This window comes from Pungitius pungitius, chromosome 16 (genome assembly GCF_949316345.1).
Source record: "Pungitius pungitius chromosome 16, fPunPun2.1, whole genome shotgun sequence".
In the NCBI taxonomy this organism is placed as follows: domain Eukaryota; kingdom Metazoa; phylum Chordata; class Actinopteri; order Perciformes; family Gasterosteidae; genus Pungitius; species Pungitius pungitius.
In genome coordinates this window covers 17,685,644-17,702,286 of record NC_084915.1, presented here as the reverse complement: position 1 = coordinate 17,702,286, position 16,643 = coordinate 17,685,644, and the positions used below count along the sequence as shown (strand labels likewise).

The 16,643-nt window shown below is 47.4% G+C and overlaps 2 protein-coding genes and 1 long non-coding RNA gene across 4 annotated transcripts; 1 reads left to right on the top strand and 2 right to left on the bottom strand.

The window, feature by feature from the left end:
• The first annotated feature begins 6,058 nt into the window (after positions 1-6,058).
• On the top strand, positions 6,059-8,596 carry LOC119214928 (uncharacterized). Its single transcript, XR_005120000.2, has 4 exons — positions 6,059-6,127; positions 6,223-6,290; positions 6,525-6,842; positions 7,194-8,596. It is a non-coding gene; the product is annotated as an uncharacterized LOC119214928 (long non-coding RNA).
• Positions 8,597-8,941: 345 nt separating this feature from the next.
• kcnj15 (potassium inwardly rectifying channel subfamily J member 15) lies at positions 8,942-10,912 on the bottom strand. 2 transcript variants are annotated; one of them, XM_062558092.1, is made up of 3 exons: positions 10,816-10,912; positions 10,671-10,724; positions 8,942-10,244 (listed from the first exon to the last, which is right to left on the bottom strand). In XM_062558092.1, the coding sequence occupies exon 3, from the start codon at positions 10,153-10,155 to the stop codon at positions 9,133-9,135; it is 1,023 nt and encodes a 340-aa protein (XP_062414076.1). In that variant the 5' UTR covers positions 10,156-10,244; positions 10,671-10,724; positions 10,816-10,912; the 3' UTR covers positions 8,942-9,132. The 2 variants fall into 2 exon arrangements, with proteins under 2 accessions (XP_062414076.1, XP_037322501.2); XM_037466604.2 differs by lacking the exon at positions 10,816-10,912 and having other exon boundaries at positions 10,671-10,808.
• Positions 10,913-11,913: 1,001 nt separating this feature from the next.
• smg8 (SMG8 nonsense mediated mRNA decay factor) lies at positions 11,914-16,137 on the bottom strand. The gene is made up of 4 exons (XM_037466908.2): positions 15,308-16,137; positions 13,935-14,981; positions 12,608-13,489; positions 11,914-12,529 (listed from the first exon to the last, which is right to left on the bottom strand). The coding sequence occupies exons 1-4, from the start codon at positions 15,929-15,931 to the stop codon at positions 12,317-12,319; spliced, it is 2,766 nt and encodes a 921-aa protein (XP_037322805.2). The 5' UTR covers positions 15,932-16,137; the 3' UTR covers positions 11,914-12,316.
• Positions 16,138-16,643: the final 506 nt, after the last annotated feature.

Sequence of the window (16,643 nt, the reverse complement as noted above, 5' to 3'; positions counted from 1 at the left end):
CATTGTGATAACTTTTATTACCTTGAATAATAAAAAAGGTGAAAACAAATGTCACCTGCAGAGTCACTTTTCCTGTTTTTTTCTACTACATATCAGTATATTCAAATTGTGGAATATTTTTTTAGCATTTGCTGCTGATGCTGGTATACTTAAATTTGTATTATCTGTCGTATTTCTAACCATTCGTTACAGTGTCTTGTGTTTTCTTTTTTTTTAACTTGTTTTTTATCGTTGTGAGCGTAAACGTTCACAAATAAACACTTAGATAATATAAGTCTGTGCATATATGTTACTACAGAATACACAAATATTCTGCCGCTGTTGTTTTTATTGACTGTTTTGATTGATTTTCTTTGCCTTAAGATTGCAGCATTACGTTTAGGTAAAAGTCCATGGCAATATTAAATTGAATTTAAAATGTCCGGAAAATGTTTTTCTCTCAGCTTGAAGTATATAATGCTCCGGAGATAGAGCATAGATTTACATCTTTATCTTCATCATAAATTAAATTAAATAAGAAGAAGATTACGAACTCTGGTTGCATTTTATGCGTTACTGTCAAGCGCAGCCGGTTGCAAGGCAACAGGAGCGAGTCCTACGAAGGATGGTTTTGCTGGAATTAGACACAGCGCTAAATAGTTGGTTGTCATATCTGTGCTGTTTTTATAGCTTTTTATATCCGGTATGTGAAGTTTTTTATAAACTTCAGTGCTGCGAGTGCGACTTTAAGCCGAACATCCGCGGTGAGACAAGCCACCGTTGTAGCTAACGTTTGTTAGCTAGCGTTTGTTAGCTAACGTTAGTTACAGGTGCCACTTGTTGCTAGCTCAGCTAGCTGGGCTAAGAATTGAAAGGTAAAGTATCGCAGTGAATAATCAGAATTAAATTAAAATATAAAAAACATATTTAAAGGTGTTTATAAAAGATAATGTATAAAATATTGTACTTTTTACTGTACTTCTGCTTAAAGGTTAGTGTGGTACTGGGCCCTGCCCTGAGACCTACGCTACAAGGGGCTAATGGGAGGAGATCATAGTTCACAGGATCACTGAACCACACGAACCCCTCCACCGCGTTAAGGTGGCGATTCACGGAAGAGATTTTCTTTTAATGTGGGAAACCCGAGCAAACGTGAATAAAAACCTGTGGAAAACCCCCACCAGTCTGATCGGGGTATGAAGCCAAATCCAGGGAACTGTCCATTAGATTTTAAACTAAAAAAAAAAAATGTAATCCTGGAATAATGAAATCTACAACTAAAAAGGTGACTCAATATCCAAAAATAGATATTGGTGAAAACTAAAAAGTCTGGCCTAGATTTGGCGCCATAGAGGGTGTGTTGGCCTAAGCCACTTTACTGCTGTGAGGTGATAGAAGTGTGACGGGTAGATGGTTGAGGATGGGTGGAGAGGGGGAAGGTAGATGGATGAGGGTGGAGGCAGTGGCAGGTGAAGGGAGGTGTTTTTACTGGTGTCCAGTCTCTGCTGAAGAAACATTCTCAAGCACCTTCATATCGGTGGTCTTCGTCTCCTTTACGACTCCTTTGTCTCCTGGTCCTGCGTCTGCGACTCATCTCGTCCAGTCAGTCTTGCACCCTTCTTCCAAAGATTCCCCTCTTCTTCTTTTTCGAGTCCAGACGGATGTTCTCGAGGTTTTGTTGGCAAACTCATGCGTCTGTTGGAGTGTTTTGACCATTAGGTAGTTGGTCTTCTGTTGGCTCTTTGGTATCTCAGACAGAGCCTCCCTCCCGTCTTCCTGCAGTATGACCTCTGCTACAAACTGGTGGTTGTTGGCCTGCTGCTCTGGAGCGTTGTTTCCCCCCTGATAAGATCCAGGTTATGGATCTTTTGGTCTGAGAGTTTTGCTTCGTGTTCACAGACCACCGATCATGAAATGTATGAATGTAGGAAATAACGCTGTGCTTGCAAAGGACCATATAAGGCAAATATGTGATCTGGGAAATGGAGAAGTAGGCTGAGCATGAAAAGGGTCAGGGCAGGGGCGACAAACCACTAAGGCAGAATGGAGAAATAACCTTTACATCGCACCTAATAGGGAAGAATCTTCAGACTTCAGACTTCCAGGAGACTTGAAATCGGATTGAGTATATTTTCTTTAACCAAGCTAGTCTGCTAAACTTGTTGTTGCTTGTGCTGTTTTTAAGTGAAACTTGACTGCTACTGCTTTATAGGTTACAGTTTCTTGTTTTAAGCTAACTAGACTGCCAGTTGTTGTTATTGTTGTCCACTGATTAGGGTGTCAACGTGCTTGCTGCTTTGCATTTGGACGAGTTTCGGCTGAGGGCAATCAACCTGTTGTTTACTAACGACGGGGGAGTGGTCAGCGCAGCCGTAGCCGACTTCCACTAACGAGGGAGTATTTAACTGGAAACTAGGTGAAGCGTTAGCGAAGACCCTCAGCACGAAGACAAGCAGAACAAAGACAACTAAGGAGTCTTTCGTGGAGTCAAGACAAGCAGAACAAAGACAACTAAGGAGTCTTTCGTGGAGTCAAGACAAGCAGAACAAAGACAACTAAGGAGTCTTTCGTGGAGTCAAGACAAGCAGAACAAAGACAACTAAGGAGTCTTTCGTGGAGTCTTCGGGGCGACTGAGCGCGGCGCCTCACATACTCATTCGTAACTATGTGTTTTATCACTATACCTGTTAGAATTTCTGCCCGCAGATACTACCGCCCCCGGCCTAACTCAATTCTTTGTCGTAATCCCTCCTCCTTTACCTACCCCGCCCGCTCCACACATGTCCAGCACCTTGTCACAGGAGGACTCTGGAACTGCCAGTCAGCTACTCGCAAGGCAGACTTCATCTCCGGCTTTGCTATCCAGCAGTCGCTTGACTTCCTCGCCCTCACTGAGACATGGATCACACCGGAAAACACATCCACCCCAGCCGCTCTCTCCTCTGCCTTCTCCTTTAGCCACACACCCAGACCCACTGGCAGGGGTGGCGGGACAGGTTTACTCATTTCACCCAAATGGACCTTCTCCCCGTACCCCATACCTTCCCCCACCCCACTGTCTATTGAATTCCATGCTGTAACCATTACTCACCCGGTTCAATTAAACATTGTTGTCCTCTACCGTCCACCAGGCTCCTTGGGCCACTTTCTGGAAGAACTGGACATCGTCCTGTCAAACTTCCCTGAAAAAGGCCCTCAGCTCATCCTCCTAGGTGACTTCAACATCCCGACAGAGAAGTCATCTGAGCTCATACTCCTACTTGCTTCTTTTGCACTGACACTCAACCCCTCCCCTCCGACTCACAAAGCTGGCAATCACCTTGACTACATCTTCACTAGGAACTGCACTACAACTAACCTCACTGTAACTCCGCTGCATGTCTCTGATCACTACTTCCTCTCATACTCCCTTCCGCTCTCACCAACTAACGACCCCGCCCCATCAATCGACTCTATACCGGTCCGCCGTAACATTCGCTCACTCTCCCCCCCCTCCCTGGCCTCCTCCGTTATATCAGCTCTCCCCGCAACCGACTCTTTTGCACTTTTGCATCCGAACGTTGCCGCAGAGACTCTCCTAACAACTCTGTCGTCCTCTCTCGACTTGCTGTGTCCGCTTAAGACTCGACGGGCTGGCAGATCCCCTCCAGCTCCGTGGCTGACTGAACCGGTGCGTGCTACGAGAGCCACTCTGCGAGCATCTGAAAGGAAATGGCGAAAATACAAACAACCTGATGACCTGCATGCGTTTCAGTCGCTTCTGTCATCTTTTTCTGCCTCCATCTCCGCTGCAAAAAGTGCTTTCTACCAATCCAGAATTGAGTCCTCATTTTCCAACCCCAAAAAACTATTTTCCATCTTCACTAACCTCCTCGAACCCCCCAGTCCTCCTCCCCCCTCCACCCTTCTCCCAGGAGACTTTGTCACCTACTATACCAGAAAAATAGATGACATACGCTCCTCCTTCTCCAACCCACCTCCTTCCAGTTATATCGCACAGACCTCGCCCCAATCACCCTCACTACCCTGTTTCACACCCCTGTCCCCTGACAAAGTCCTTACCTTAATAACCTCTGCCCGTCCCACCACCTGCCCCCTTGACCGCATCCCATCCCATATCCTACAGTCGATCGCCCCTGATCTTCTTCCCTTCCTCACATGTCTCATTAACAATGCTTTGTTATCTGGCTGTTTCCCCAACACCTTGAAGGAAGCAAGAGTTAACCCACTTCTGAAGAAACCGACCCTCAACCCTTCGGAAGTAAACAACTACAGACCCGTATCCCTCCTTCCCTTCCTGTCCAAAACAATTGAACGAGCCATCTTCAACCAACTCTCCTCCTACCTCCATAGTAACAACCTCCTAGACCCCCACCAGTCAGGCTTCAAGGCGGGCCATTCTACAGAGACTGATCTCCTCGCTGTCACGGAACAACTCCACGCTGCTAGAGGCGCCTCGCTCTCCTCCGTGCTCATCCTACTGGACCTTTCTGCAGCATTCGACACAGTAAACCACCAGATCCTTATCGCCGCCCTTCAAGAACTTGGTGTCACAGGATCCGCGCTGTCTCTTCTCTCATCCTACCTTGACGGTCGCACCTACCGGGTAACTTGGGGAGGATCAGTGTCGGAACCTTGTCCCCTTACAACTGGAGTTCCTCAGGGCTCCGTCCTGGGTCCCCTCCTCTTCTCAATTTACACCAACTCCCTTGGGTCCGTCATTCGCTCGCACGGTTTTTCCTATCACAGCTATGCCGACGACACCCAACTAATTCTCTCCTTCCCCGACTCGGACACTCAGGTGGCGGCACGGATCTCTGCATGTCTGACTGACATCTCCCAGTGGATGTCCGCTCATCACCTGAAGATCAACCCCGACAAGACCGAACTACTTTTCTTCCCTGGAAGAACCTTCTTCTTCTTCTTCTCACTCAGAAAGCGGCACAGGTACTGATTCAGGCGCTTGTCATCTCCCGCCTTGACTACTGCAACTCTCTGCTGGCGGGTCTCCCAGGTACCGCCATACGACCACTGCAGCTCATCCAGAGTGCAGCAGCTCGACTGGTCTTCAACCTTCCGAAATACTCCCACACCACACCACTTCTCCGTTCACTTCATTGGTTACCAGTAGCTGCCCGCATCCAGAGATCGCGACTCTTTGCTGTCCTGCTCCCAGATGGTGGAATGAGCTCTCCGATGACATCAGGACTGCAGAGAGCCTCTACATCTTCCGTCGAAAACTCAAGACACACCTCTTTAGACTCTACCTTGACTAAAACACTAGCAAACCGTAGCACTAACAAATGATAGCACTTAAATTGTACTTATAATGGCACTTTTCTATAACATGTTTTGTAACTGCTTATTTGATGAAAATGTACTTTCTTGATACTTGTTTTCTGAGTTTGTATCTATGTGGAAATGCACTTATTGTACGTGGCTTTGGATAAAAGCGTCAGCTAAATGACATGTAATGTAATGTAATGTAAAGAATGGAGAAGTACGAGCAAACATCTTGTGAGATGACTGCCTAACACGAGCCAGTACTGTATCCCTTTTTCTTTTCTAAATAAATGTTTTTTTTTACTTTAATTGATTGACGTGTTGGATTCTTCTCATCAACCAACTCGGAGGGATCGGGAATCCCAACAACAACCACTTCATAAAGGAGCTCAGCTTTTAAAGTAATATGTTTATTATATCTCACCACTACCATTAGAGAACAACAGTGTTAATTAAATCAATATTTTTTCATGTAGGCTAGTCCAGTTATGGGTGATTCACTGATCTCAGATCAACAAAAACTGTTGTAATTGTAAAGAGTTTAACTATTCTAAAGCAAAGCTTGGTTGAACAGGTCATTACATGTTTAACAATGCACAGTATTTCCTTCTAAGACCTCTGCATGAAGAACCTCTCTGGAAATAGTCACTCTGACCTAAAGGTCGTTGAATGTGGTTTCTCAAAACAATTATAATTAATTTCTGCGGTACTAATTATAAAATGCTCAGTAAGTTGTGGTTGACAAAACAAAAAAGCGCGTCCTCAACTGTCTCACACAACAATAAAGTGTCCATCAGTCAGAGGGAACTTCAAAGGCAGCGAGGAAACAATAGAGGAGAGATATTTTTATCTATTCTCTGAAACGGTCTGTAACTTCTATTCATCTTTATTTACATTTGAACATTTATTTGTTTCAGTAAATAACATCCTAAAATGTGACGTTTTATGCGTTTAAAACAGAAAGAACGAAATAATGATTTGGAACGTCGTGATCTTTGCGGCTCTGGCAACAACATCTCTGGCAAAAGGTGAATTTGAGTGTAAAAGTATATTAGTGCATGTAACTCTTTATAGAGTATACACAATATTTATGTAAAATATTTATAACATATATATTCAATTAAATATAATGTAAGCTAATATATTTAGCTCACATTATTAATGCAGCTACGACTTTTGTGCCAAAACATCATAAATGCAAAAAGAATCCAATTCAAGTTGTTCTTACCTGTTATTTACTGCATTTCACTGTTTTTTCAAAGGCTCCATTGAATGCAGTTTTTCTGAACCAGGAGCTCGGTGCATCGGAACGACGGGACAGCGGCTCATTTTTCATCTGCCGAACACAGAAAATGCAGAAATTAGGCTGATTAAGGACGAAAAAGTTCTCGTTTTTAAAATATCAAAAAATCGCATTCTGAATTCAGATAAAGAATACGTGACTGAGCCTGAAGTCTTCACCAACGGAACGGTGTCCCTCGGCAGAGCCGAGAAGAGACACTCTGGAGACTACCTACTGGAGGTGTTCAATTTTGATGGGGTTTTTGTGAAGAATGTCACTGTGCATCTTGAAGTAAAAGGTAGGTTGGAACAAAGATGCATGTAATCAATTTGCTTTTACGGAAAGTTCTTTTTACAAATAGTTTTGTAAAGAGAAATAAAACTCGTTGCAAAGTAAAATAATCATTTTTTACTCTCAAAGACGGAATATTTGCAAAATTTCAGGAGCAAAGACAACAAGAGACATCAGTATAAAAAACAAGTAAAAGAAACGATATGTTTAAAATTGTAGAAGCTTAGCATCTAAATGTTTGCAGATTTAGTCTTTCAATAAATTTAACCATTGTTTTACAGTATTTCGCTTTGTAAGGAAACACTGGGCAAAGTCCCCCAATTTAAAGCATGATCATTGAATGGGTTTCTTCTTGTAGATCTCGTACATCCGTCGCCCGTGGTAACCATGGTTGTGGCGGTGAGTGTTTCTCTGCTCCTGCTCGCCGCTGTGGGTCTCGGCCTCGGTTTGATGAAACGTGACAGAGCGAGAACATCTGCTGTGGACGAGGGTGTCAATGAAGATGGAATTATCTACTCAAATGTTTTGATAAAGGAGCAAACACCAGATCATCGGATTGAAACTTTTGGTTAAACATTGTAAAGAAACAGTCCGATTCACAAAACTAACACCATTGTGATAACTTTGATTAACTTGAAAAATAAAGAAAGGTGATAACAAATGTCACTTTTTCTTTTTCTTCTATTCAAATCACTATATTAAAATTATTTTCGCTTATACTGATATAATGTTACTCAAATTTTTATTATTTGTCTTGTAATTCTGGACAAAACTTATTAACATGTGTTAAAGTGACTTGTGTCTTTTTTTTTCTTTTTTGAAGTTGTATTTCACAAACACTTGAGAAATATAAGTCTGTGCATGTGTTACTACAGAATACACATGTATGCTCATTTCCTCTGGTTTTTAGCCAGCCAAGTCCATGATTTAAACTTGTTTTAGCTCAGATAGCTGGATTAAAAGCTAAAGTATCACAATGAATTACATCAGAAGTATATTAAAAAATAAAAGACATATTTAAAGGTGTTCATAAAAGATTATGTATAAAATATTGTGCTTTTTAAAGGTAAGTTCTGTTGACGCTGCAGTGGAAAGGACCAAACCAGCCTTTGTGCATTTAAGGGATGTTTTGTGGGACAATTCATTCCAACATCTGCTTAAGATGAGCAACACGCTTGTTGTTGTCTCACTTTGACCACAAAGTGGCAGCAACATGCAGCAAAAGGCTGCTGTGGAACATCTGGGTAAGAAATGCTTTGTTCTGCTCACTTTGTGGAGAACTCTTTGAAGCCTTCAAACTCAAGGTTTTAACAATAAAACTAAACCTCGAGGGTTACGAGTTGTTCTTTTATTAAAGAGTCAAATTGTTCATTTGGACACTGAAACGTAACAAAATGTGTGACTGACATTATGTTTTAGCTTTGCAGTAGATAATTACAGATAATTCTATTAAATTAGAAAGCAAAGTTCGGTAAGTTAAAATGTAGAACTTCACCAACATCACGTGCATTTAAGTCTGGTTTCATCTATTCAAATATGCACATTAACTATGGTATGAGGTAAAAGTAGTGATGTAATTATAATTGGATAAAAGACGCACTGGGGGAGAATATAACTTATAGTTCTCAATAAATGTATTTACTTGTTAGTCGTTTTTTTATCATCTGTTACAGCTCAGATTTTACTGTTAATAGTTTCAACCGGAACGACAAAGAAATATTCCAAATGAAACCTTTTAAATCTACAAAATACGTTTTCACATCAGGACTGAAGTTTTTTAATAAAGTTGCAAAATTTTGAATGAATTTAAATCGTCTGTTTGTCTCTGACAGTAAAAGATCAGCTGTGTTTTGGTCTGAAAGATTGTTTTTACCACACACACACATACACACACACACACACACACACACACACACACACACACACACACACACACACACACACACACACACACATACAGGGTGTGTTGCTACAACAAAAGCTTTGAGAACCTGTTTGTTCTCTTCATTCGTTCATTAATCCTTCTACATTCTGATTCTGGATCACCGGTAACCTGAGATGAACTGTGAAGTATTAAAGAAGTACAAATGCTCCTCAAAGGTACACGGAAGAAATCTTTATTTACAAAAACAACCCTGTCATTGCTGTTATTATTGTTATTGTTGTATTTGGTGAATAAAGGGAGACGTTTCAGGTAAACCTGAGAATCCACTGTTAGTCACACTGTACATACAAAATATAATTGTATAGAAAAAGAAAAACCTGGGTGACTATAAAGGTGAAGCGTAGATCCCCCTCTAATCTTTCTTGAATTCCTCCTCCAGCTTGAGCTTCTCCGCGTTGTTGCTGAGGAAGGCCACGTCGTTGCTGGCCTGCACCTTATCGAAGAAGTTGAAATCGGCCACGTAGCGCCCCCCGGTGGTGCTGAAGAGCACCGGCTTGAACTCGTAGCCCCAGAGCACCTCCTGGGGCACGTAGGAGGTGCGGCTCTGGCAGGTGGCGGCCGTGGACTCCATGGTGGCGTTGAGGGTCACCAGCAGCTCGAAGTCGCGGGTGCGCAGGTTCTGGGCGGTGAGCCCGGCCAGCGGGCTGTGCTCGTCCAGCACGTGGTAGAAGGCCAGCGGGAGGATGAGGAAGGGGCACTCGCCGCTGGAGTCCATGAAGAAGTCCACGGAGCTCTGGTGGATCTGGGTCTTCTCGCCTTCCTCCGTCACGTTGGAGTGGAGGAGCTTCCCCGTCAGCTGGCACTGGATCAGGAGGCTCTTCCGCATGTTGGCCACCCTCACCATCAGGCACAGCTTGCCCCGGTGCCGGCAGACCACCGCCGACTGGCTGAACTTGATGGTCTCCGCCCGCTTCTTGGGGCGGGCCAGCTTGGCCAGGAAGGCGCCGGTGACGAAGATCTCCGCCAGGCCCGTGATGACCAGCTGGGCCACCAGGGTGAAGATGGCCAGCGGGCACTCCTCCGAGATGTAGCGGAAGCCGTAGCCGATGGTGGTCTGCGACTCCAGGGAGAAGAGGAAGGCCCCGGTGAGGGTCTCCACGTTGACCACGCAGGCCGTGTGGTTGGCGTTCAGGCCGGGCTCGAAGTCCCCGTTGCCCATGCCGATGAAGTAGAAGATGACCCCGAAGATGAACCAGGTCATGACGAAGGTGGAGGCGAAGAGGGTGAGCTTGTAGCGCCACTTCATGTCCACCACGGTGGTCCAGATGTCGTGCAGGTAGAGCTTCACCATGCCCTCCACGTTGTCAATGCGCACGTTGTTGTGGCCGTCTTTGGACACGATCCTCCGCTGCACCTCGGCCTTCCTGGTCGCCATGTTGCCCTCCGAGGCTAATCGGACCCGACCGTGACCTCTGGACTGACCTCTGGAGTGACCTCTGCAGTGTGGCGTTGCCAGTAAAAGGACTGTCGGAAAGGACAACAGAAGACATAATAATAGTAATATTTCATATCTAAAAGTAAAGAAGGTTACTTCTACTAATACTTTAGTATTATGCTGCTTTCCACTTCTACCATTTCAGAGGAAAATATTTAATGTTTTATTTATTTAACTACTAATCTTTACAAAATATGTTTGTACACAGGAAATTGAAACAATATTTGTTTTAATACATTCTACTGACTATACTTACAAATGTCTAGTGATTGAACATTTTCAAAGCAGGACATTAACTTAAATTAGAGTATTTCTACAGTGTGGCACTAGTACTTTGGTCAGAGTACTACTATTAAACTCACAATTTATTTATTAAATGCCAAAGTACTAAACTGCATTGAATAAAATAATGAAAATTCTTATCATCAAGACAGCAAACACCAAATAATACTCACATATAATCAAAATTCAAAGTACTGCTGAACATAAAATGTCCAAATGAAACCCAGCTGTAGACAAAAGACAAAAGGGTTGAAAGTTCAGAGCCAACGAGAACATGTCCGTAATCATTGATCATGAATCTGCATATTGTCTCCTCACGTCTCTCAGGTAAGTGTCCCTTCACGTCTCTCAGGTGAGTTTCTGCAGAAGAACATCTAGTACAGTGTCTTCTTTCCTTCTATTGTCCCTCGACTGGCGAGCGCTGAACTTTGTCACAGTCGTATTCAGGGCCGAGGGAAAGAAAAGCCATAAACTCGCCGTGTTGGTTGGCTCCTCCACCTCTTCCTCCTCCTCCTCCTCCTCTTCCTTCTCCTCCTCTTCCTCCTCCTCCTGAAGGCCAGGTGGGTTTGTTTGGATCCGTGTGTGCTTGTTGTGGATTGACACAAACTCACCCGGGTCGACCTGCCTACAGGACGTCAGGGACGTCTTCACCTGTCACAAATGAGCCATTGCAGGTTAAATGAAACAAATTTAAAAAAGAATCACATGATGCCAACAGCGCGTCGCCCCCCCTCCCTCCTCCCTGGGGGAGAGAGGGGGGATGGATGTTTATTGGGTGCAAACAATGAGGCTGGAACACCTGTTTTAACCAGAACAATGATGTTTGTGTTCAATGTCTCTTTAAATGTTGACCACGGGTCGTTTAACTTTATGACTTTGTATCTGTCTCAGCTTTGTTATTAACCTCATTCACATTACCCACATTCCTCAAGGTGTGTGTGTGTGTGTGTGTGTGTGTGTGTGTGTGTGTGTGTATTGATCATTTAACTCATCTCACTAAGACACATGAGTCATGTAACTAAATTACACTGTAAATCACAGACTGTTTAAAGCTATTTTTGGAGTCTGGAGGGAGAAATATTAGGATTAATATCTAAACAATCATAAAATAGTCTTTTTACATCTTCTACTTCATTAAAAAAATATTACAGAAGCACAGGAAGAATATTTTCATGTAAAGTCATTGTTTTTATTTGTGGCAGCAAGTCGGCTGAAGAAGCTTTTAAAAGTCACTTTAGTTTATGTCTAATTCCTTCAAAGAAAAAATAGATTTTAAGTCAAAAGCTAAATTTGAGAGAGAAGCAGTGATGTGGGAACTCTGAGAGAAACCTCAATTAAAAGATGTTTGAAGGAGTCCATCTAGTGGTCAAAATGTACAAGGCACTATTTAACATCGATGATGATGATCAAACAAAATCTGACAAAAACCTTTTATTTACAGAAAAACATCAAATGTTCCTTTCCATCCTGCAGTGGATGTCAGCAGTAATCAGAGGAGCATCATCTGTGTTTTATAGTGATACCACTGTACACAACACTTCACACCTTCACACCTTCACACCTTGGTATTTATGGTTCACTAAAATGAGATGCAGTTGTACACATTTATTTACATAAATAAAAAAGGTAATAATGTACAATATTTGACAGCAGTGGTAGAAGAAGTAACCACATATTCATTCATTATTCGTTGCATTAAAGCGTGTTTCACATTTTAAATGAAAATGAGGTTTTTGGGGCTTTTTTCGCCGACTGTCCATCAAAAACCTTCTCAGCCGCGTTTAGAGCGAACGAACGGGTCGGCCGCGGCGCCGGGGGCTCACGGCGCGGGGGGGCTGGCGGCTGCGGCCTTCAGCATGGCGCGCAGCACCTTGTAGTTGTTGAGGGGCTGGTTCTCTTTGGGGGGGAGACAGGGGCCGCGCTCCGTCGCGTAGGAGTAAGGGAACCGGAGGACCCAGAACCCGTCAGGCGGCAGAACCAGATCCGTCTGCTCCGGGTGGAACAGCGGGCAGGGAGGGGGGCCGGGCTGCACCTGCAAACAGCCAAAGACGCTTCACTCATACAGCTCAGCCGTGGGGGGGGGGGGGGGGGGGGGGTGACGTGGACTCACCTGTGGGTTGAGGGTGACCTCCAGAGGCGCGTCGGGCACCACGATGAAGAGGCGGGTCAGCTGGGCGAAGTGAGACTTGAGTCCGCGGCCCTGCGAGGGCGACGGGACGTACAGCGGCATGTCCGTGTTCAGCACCCGGGTGGCGGGGTCCTTGGCGCCGCCGGGCCCCAGAACCTTCACGATCTTATCCGGCCCGCAGCTGATGAAGCGCCTCCCCCTGGCGTCCTCGTACTCGAACCCCACAAAGATGCGGGCCACGTCGTCCCGCCGCCGGCCGCGGCCCAGCCCCCCGGTGCTCCCCCGCTTCCCCACCAGCGTCTTGTTGGGCGCCGGCCACGAGGAGGCGCCCCCGTCCAGGGGCTCCGTCAGTCCCGCGTCCTCCTCCGAGCGGGAGCGGATCACCAGGTCCCACGGCAGCAGGAAGGAGGAGCCCGGCAGGAAGCCCGGCTGCTCCAGCCCGGTGTGGCAGTTGTAGGACTTGGCCGGGCCCAGTTTGACCAGCGACCAGCTGGAGAACTTGGGGAGGAGGCCCTTGGGGCAGCCGGAGTGCATCATGCCCGGGAGGTACTCCACGGTGGAGGGCTGGCGGTCCACCAGGCTCGGCCTCTTGGGCTGGACCTCGGGCCTCTCCCCGTCCCCGTAGGGCCCCAAGCTGTCGCTGGACTGGCCCAGGCTGAGGTCCAGGCTCAGGCTGGCGTCGGCGGGGGGGGTGTGGCTCCGGGCGGCGCTCGGCTCCTTGGCCTGCTGCGTCTCGCCGGGCTCCGAGGCCTCGCTCGGGGGCCGCGGGGGCGGCGGGCAGGCCGGCGCCGGGTCGGGGGTGCTGGGCTGGAAGACGGGAAAGTCGATCCTCTCCAGCTTCACGCAGCATTTCTCCTCCAGCAGCTGATCAGCAAAGAAACATCAGCAGAGATCAAAGGGAAAAGCAGATAATAGTACAAACAAGTCCTGCATTAATAATTAATATTATTAATTAACAAACATATCAAAGTATTGAAAAGCATTCCTCAGTGTTATATAAAATGTACATAATCATCCTCACGGAATTATTACATCACTGTGATGCTCTCGCTTAAAATGTCACTTTAATGAGCTTCTAGAAAAACTGTAAATATAAATATGTTTTATTAAATGACAAGAATGTTGTTTTCTTTATAAATGTGGTTTAAAAAGGAAACAACGTGAAGGTACAACTACCTGAAACGTTAGATAATGAAATGATCATGTGCATTAAACCAAACATTTCTACAAAATGACACTTGAGTTGACCGAGCTCCGAGTCAGGTGACCGCGGCGGCTCATAGTGAAGACCGGTAAGCGCCATTCGGACCTGGTAGAAGTCATAATTGGCCGCCTGGACGTCAAACGGATCCTCGCGGGGCGCCTGTTTGCGGCCACAGTTGCAGGCGCTGGTGGAGCGCCCCCTGCTGTTGTGGTTGAGGACGGGCGGGTTGCGGTCCACGTCCGTCTTCTCGCCCGGCTGCGGCAGCAGGTGGAACTTGTGGACGCAGTGCTGGTCGGTGAGGCTGCGCTCCTCGCACAGCTGGTGTCCGTTGCTCCAGAACTTGTAGCAGTCCTCGTGGAGCTGCAGGGCGTAGCGCTGGAAGGCCACGCCGCGGGCGTGCTGGCTGTACACGCGCAGCGCCTGCGCCAGCTGGTTCTTGTGCACCGTGGTGGTGTAGTTGTGGGGGAGGTTGGACTGGTAGGCGCTGTGGGCCAGCGGCAGCGCCTTCTGGCAGCGGGTCTCGGAGAACTTTGTGTCGGCGTCCAGGAATCCCTCCAGCACCTTCAGCTGGCCCTGCACCTTCAGGGCCAGGTCCGCCACGTCCTCGTCCGGGTCGCCCACCAGCACCTGGTGCAGCCTGGAGGCCACCTGGACCCACTTGGAGTAGGTGGGCAGCTCGAAGTGGGACGGCTGCGGGTTGCGGCCGACGCTGTCGTCGAAGCCCTTCTTGGTGAGCACCAGCTCCACGTGCTGCCAGAGGAACTCCCTCAAGCTGCAGTCCACCAGCTGGCCGCCGCCCATCAGCGCGCCGGCCGGGCCGCCCCCGGGCGGCCGGGCCGACCGCCGCGTCTGCTGGTAGCGCCTCGGGCCCGACACCGCCGGGGCGGGGTCCGCCTCGCACAGGGTGCAGACGGAGCGCAGCTGGCCCAGGAGGGCGCCCACCGGGTCCTCGTCCTCCGCCGGGATCACGTACACGAAGGCCTGGTTGGCCGGCACGGTGAACAGGCAGTTGCTGCTCTGGTTGGTCAACACTCGGCTTTTCCGGAAGATGCGGTAGATCTGGTCCTCCAGCGCGTGCTGCAGCCGGCGGCGGGGCGAGTGCTTCTTGGGCTTGTCGGGGTTCCCTCCGGACTCCGAGCCGTTGGCGGAGACCTTCGGGGGGGTGGGGGGAGAGGGGACAGGAAGCAGGGTTTGTTAAATCCACCCGAAACAAACAGAAAAGTATTCAAGCTGAAACTTTCTAAAGAACCGTGTTACTCGTCTACAGCGACTGAGAAGAACCTCATAGGACGGCCCCTCATTGCAGAGATCGTTACAATCTGATACTTAAGTATGGATGATTATAATAAAGGGTAATTCTGCTACTTTAATTATATTTTGATCGCTGTCCTTTTACTGAATGAACGGGACTTCTGGGACGAGGGGTTTTCGCATGACGCACTGCGTGCGCGTGAGTTTTGGCCCCAGCGCACACGGACCTTCAGAGAGCCGCTCATCTGGAAGACGAAGAGCAGCCGGGGGGGGCAGGGCCGGCAGTTGAGCTTCCACTCCTTGGACACCGCGCAGTCCTTGACGGCCGCGCGCATCAGCGGCAGCACCTTCTGCCGCAGCGCGTCCAGCGCGCGGAAGAGCCGGTCGTGCGTCACGTCGAAGGTCTGGTTGGGGTGCACCAGCAGCAGGACGTGGCACACGGAGAACATGTAGAGCAGGTGGAGGCAGTGCTGCCTGTCCAGGCGCGTCCACACGTCGTGCGCGTCCGAGTGGCCCGTGCCGGCGCTCAGGGACTCGCAGGCGCGCAGCAGCTGGCGGCCGTCGCACACGGAGGAGAGCAGCAGGTAGAGCACGCGGCTCTCCTGCTGGTAGAAGGCCCGGATGCTGCTGTCCGGCGTGCCGCCGTCCCGCAGGCCGCCGAACAGGGAGAAGACGTGTTTGTCCGTCAGGTCGTTGAGGATGGTCTCCTTCTGCGGGCCCGGCTGCGCGCCGCTTTTACCGAACACGCCCACCACGCACAGCCCGTCGTCCCGGCACGCGGCGTCCTCCGGGAGGTCCGCCCGCAGCAGGGCGCCCATGCTCACCGGGAGAGCCATGTTCGATTCCTTCATGCTGAGGAGCCGCTGGTAGGGGTGGGGAGTAAAAACAACGACGCACACATTTCCGGGTCCGCACGCAAAAGATGTCCGAGTAGAAGCGGGGTTTGTTTTTCTGTTCCGCTGTTGTTGTGAGACGCGACTAATGTTTAAATAAAGTAAATGTAGCCGTGGAACAGGTTAGAAAAACCAGGTGTGTGGGATTAATGAAAGGGTTTTTAAGAAGTATTAAATATAAAAAATATCTGCGTTTCAATAGATTTGAATAATTGTATTGACATGAATAATTTCACAAAGGGATTCAGATTATAAACCAAGAAACAAATCAACACATTTTTGAGACTGTAACGTGAAACATTCACTTTTAACATTTACATACCTCAATAGAGTTCATTGATAGCAAAATTCCTGTCAAACCACTTCTTTTTGTTTTTAATTGTACATTTTTTCACGCACATTGAAGGTGAAATACATTTACATTTTAAACCAGACAGGAACTTTAAATGTGTCAACACCTGAAATAGACGTCCATGTCACCCGGGGGAGGAAACTGGCTCTGGCATCACAATATTTTCCACACATGGTTCACCAGACAAATGGGGAAACTTCGAAATACCGCAGACCGACTTCCACTTCTGCGTTAATATTATGAGACGTTTTAAACCACCGTGCTCTTCATCAGTTATTCAAGACCTTCAATGCTGCAGCTAAAAGCCTTTGAGACGGG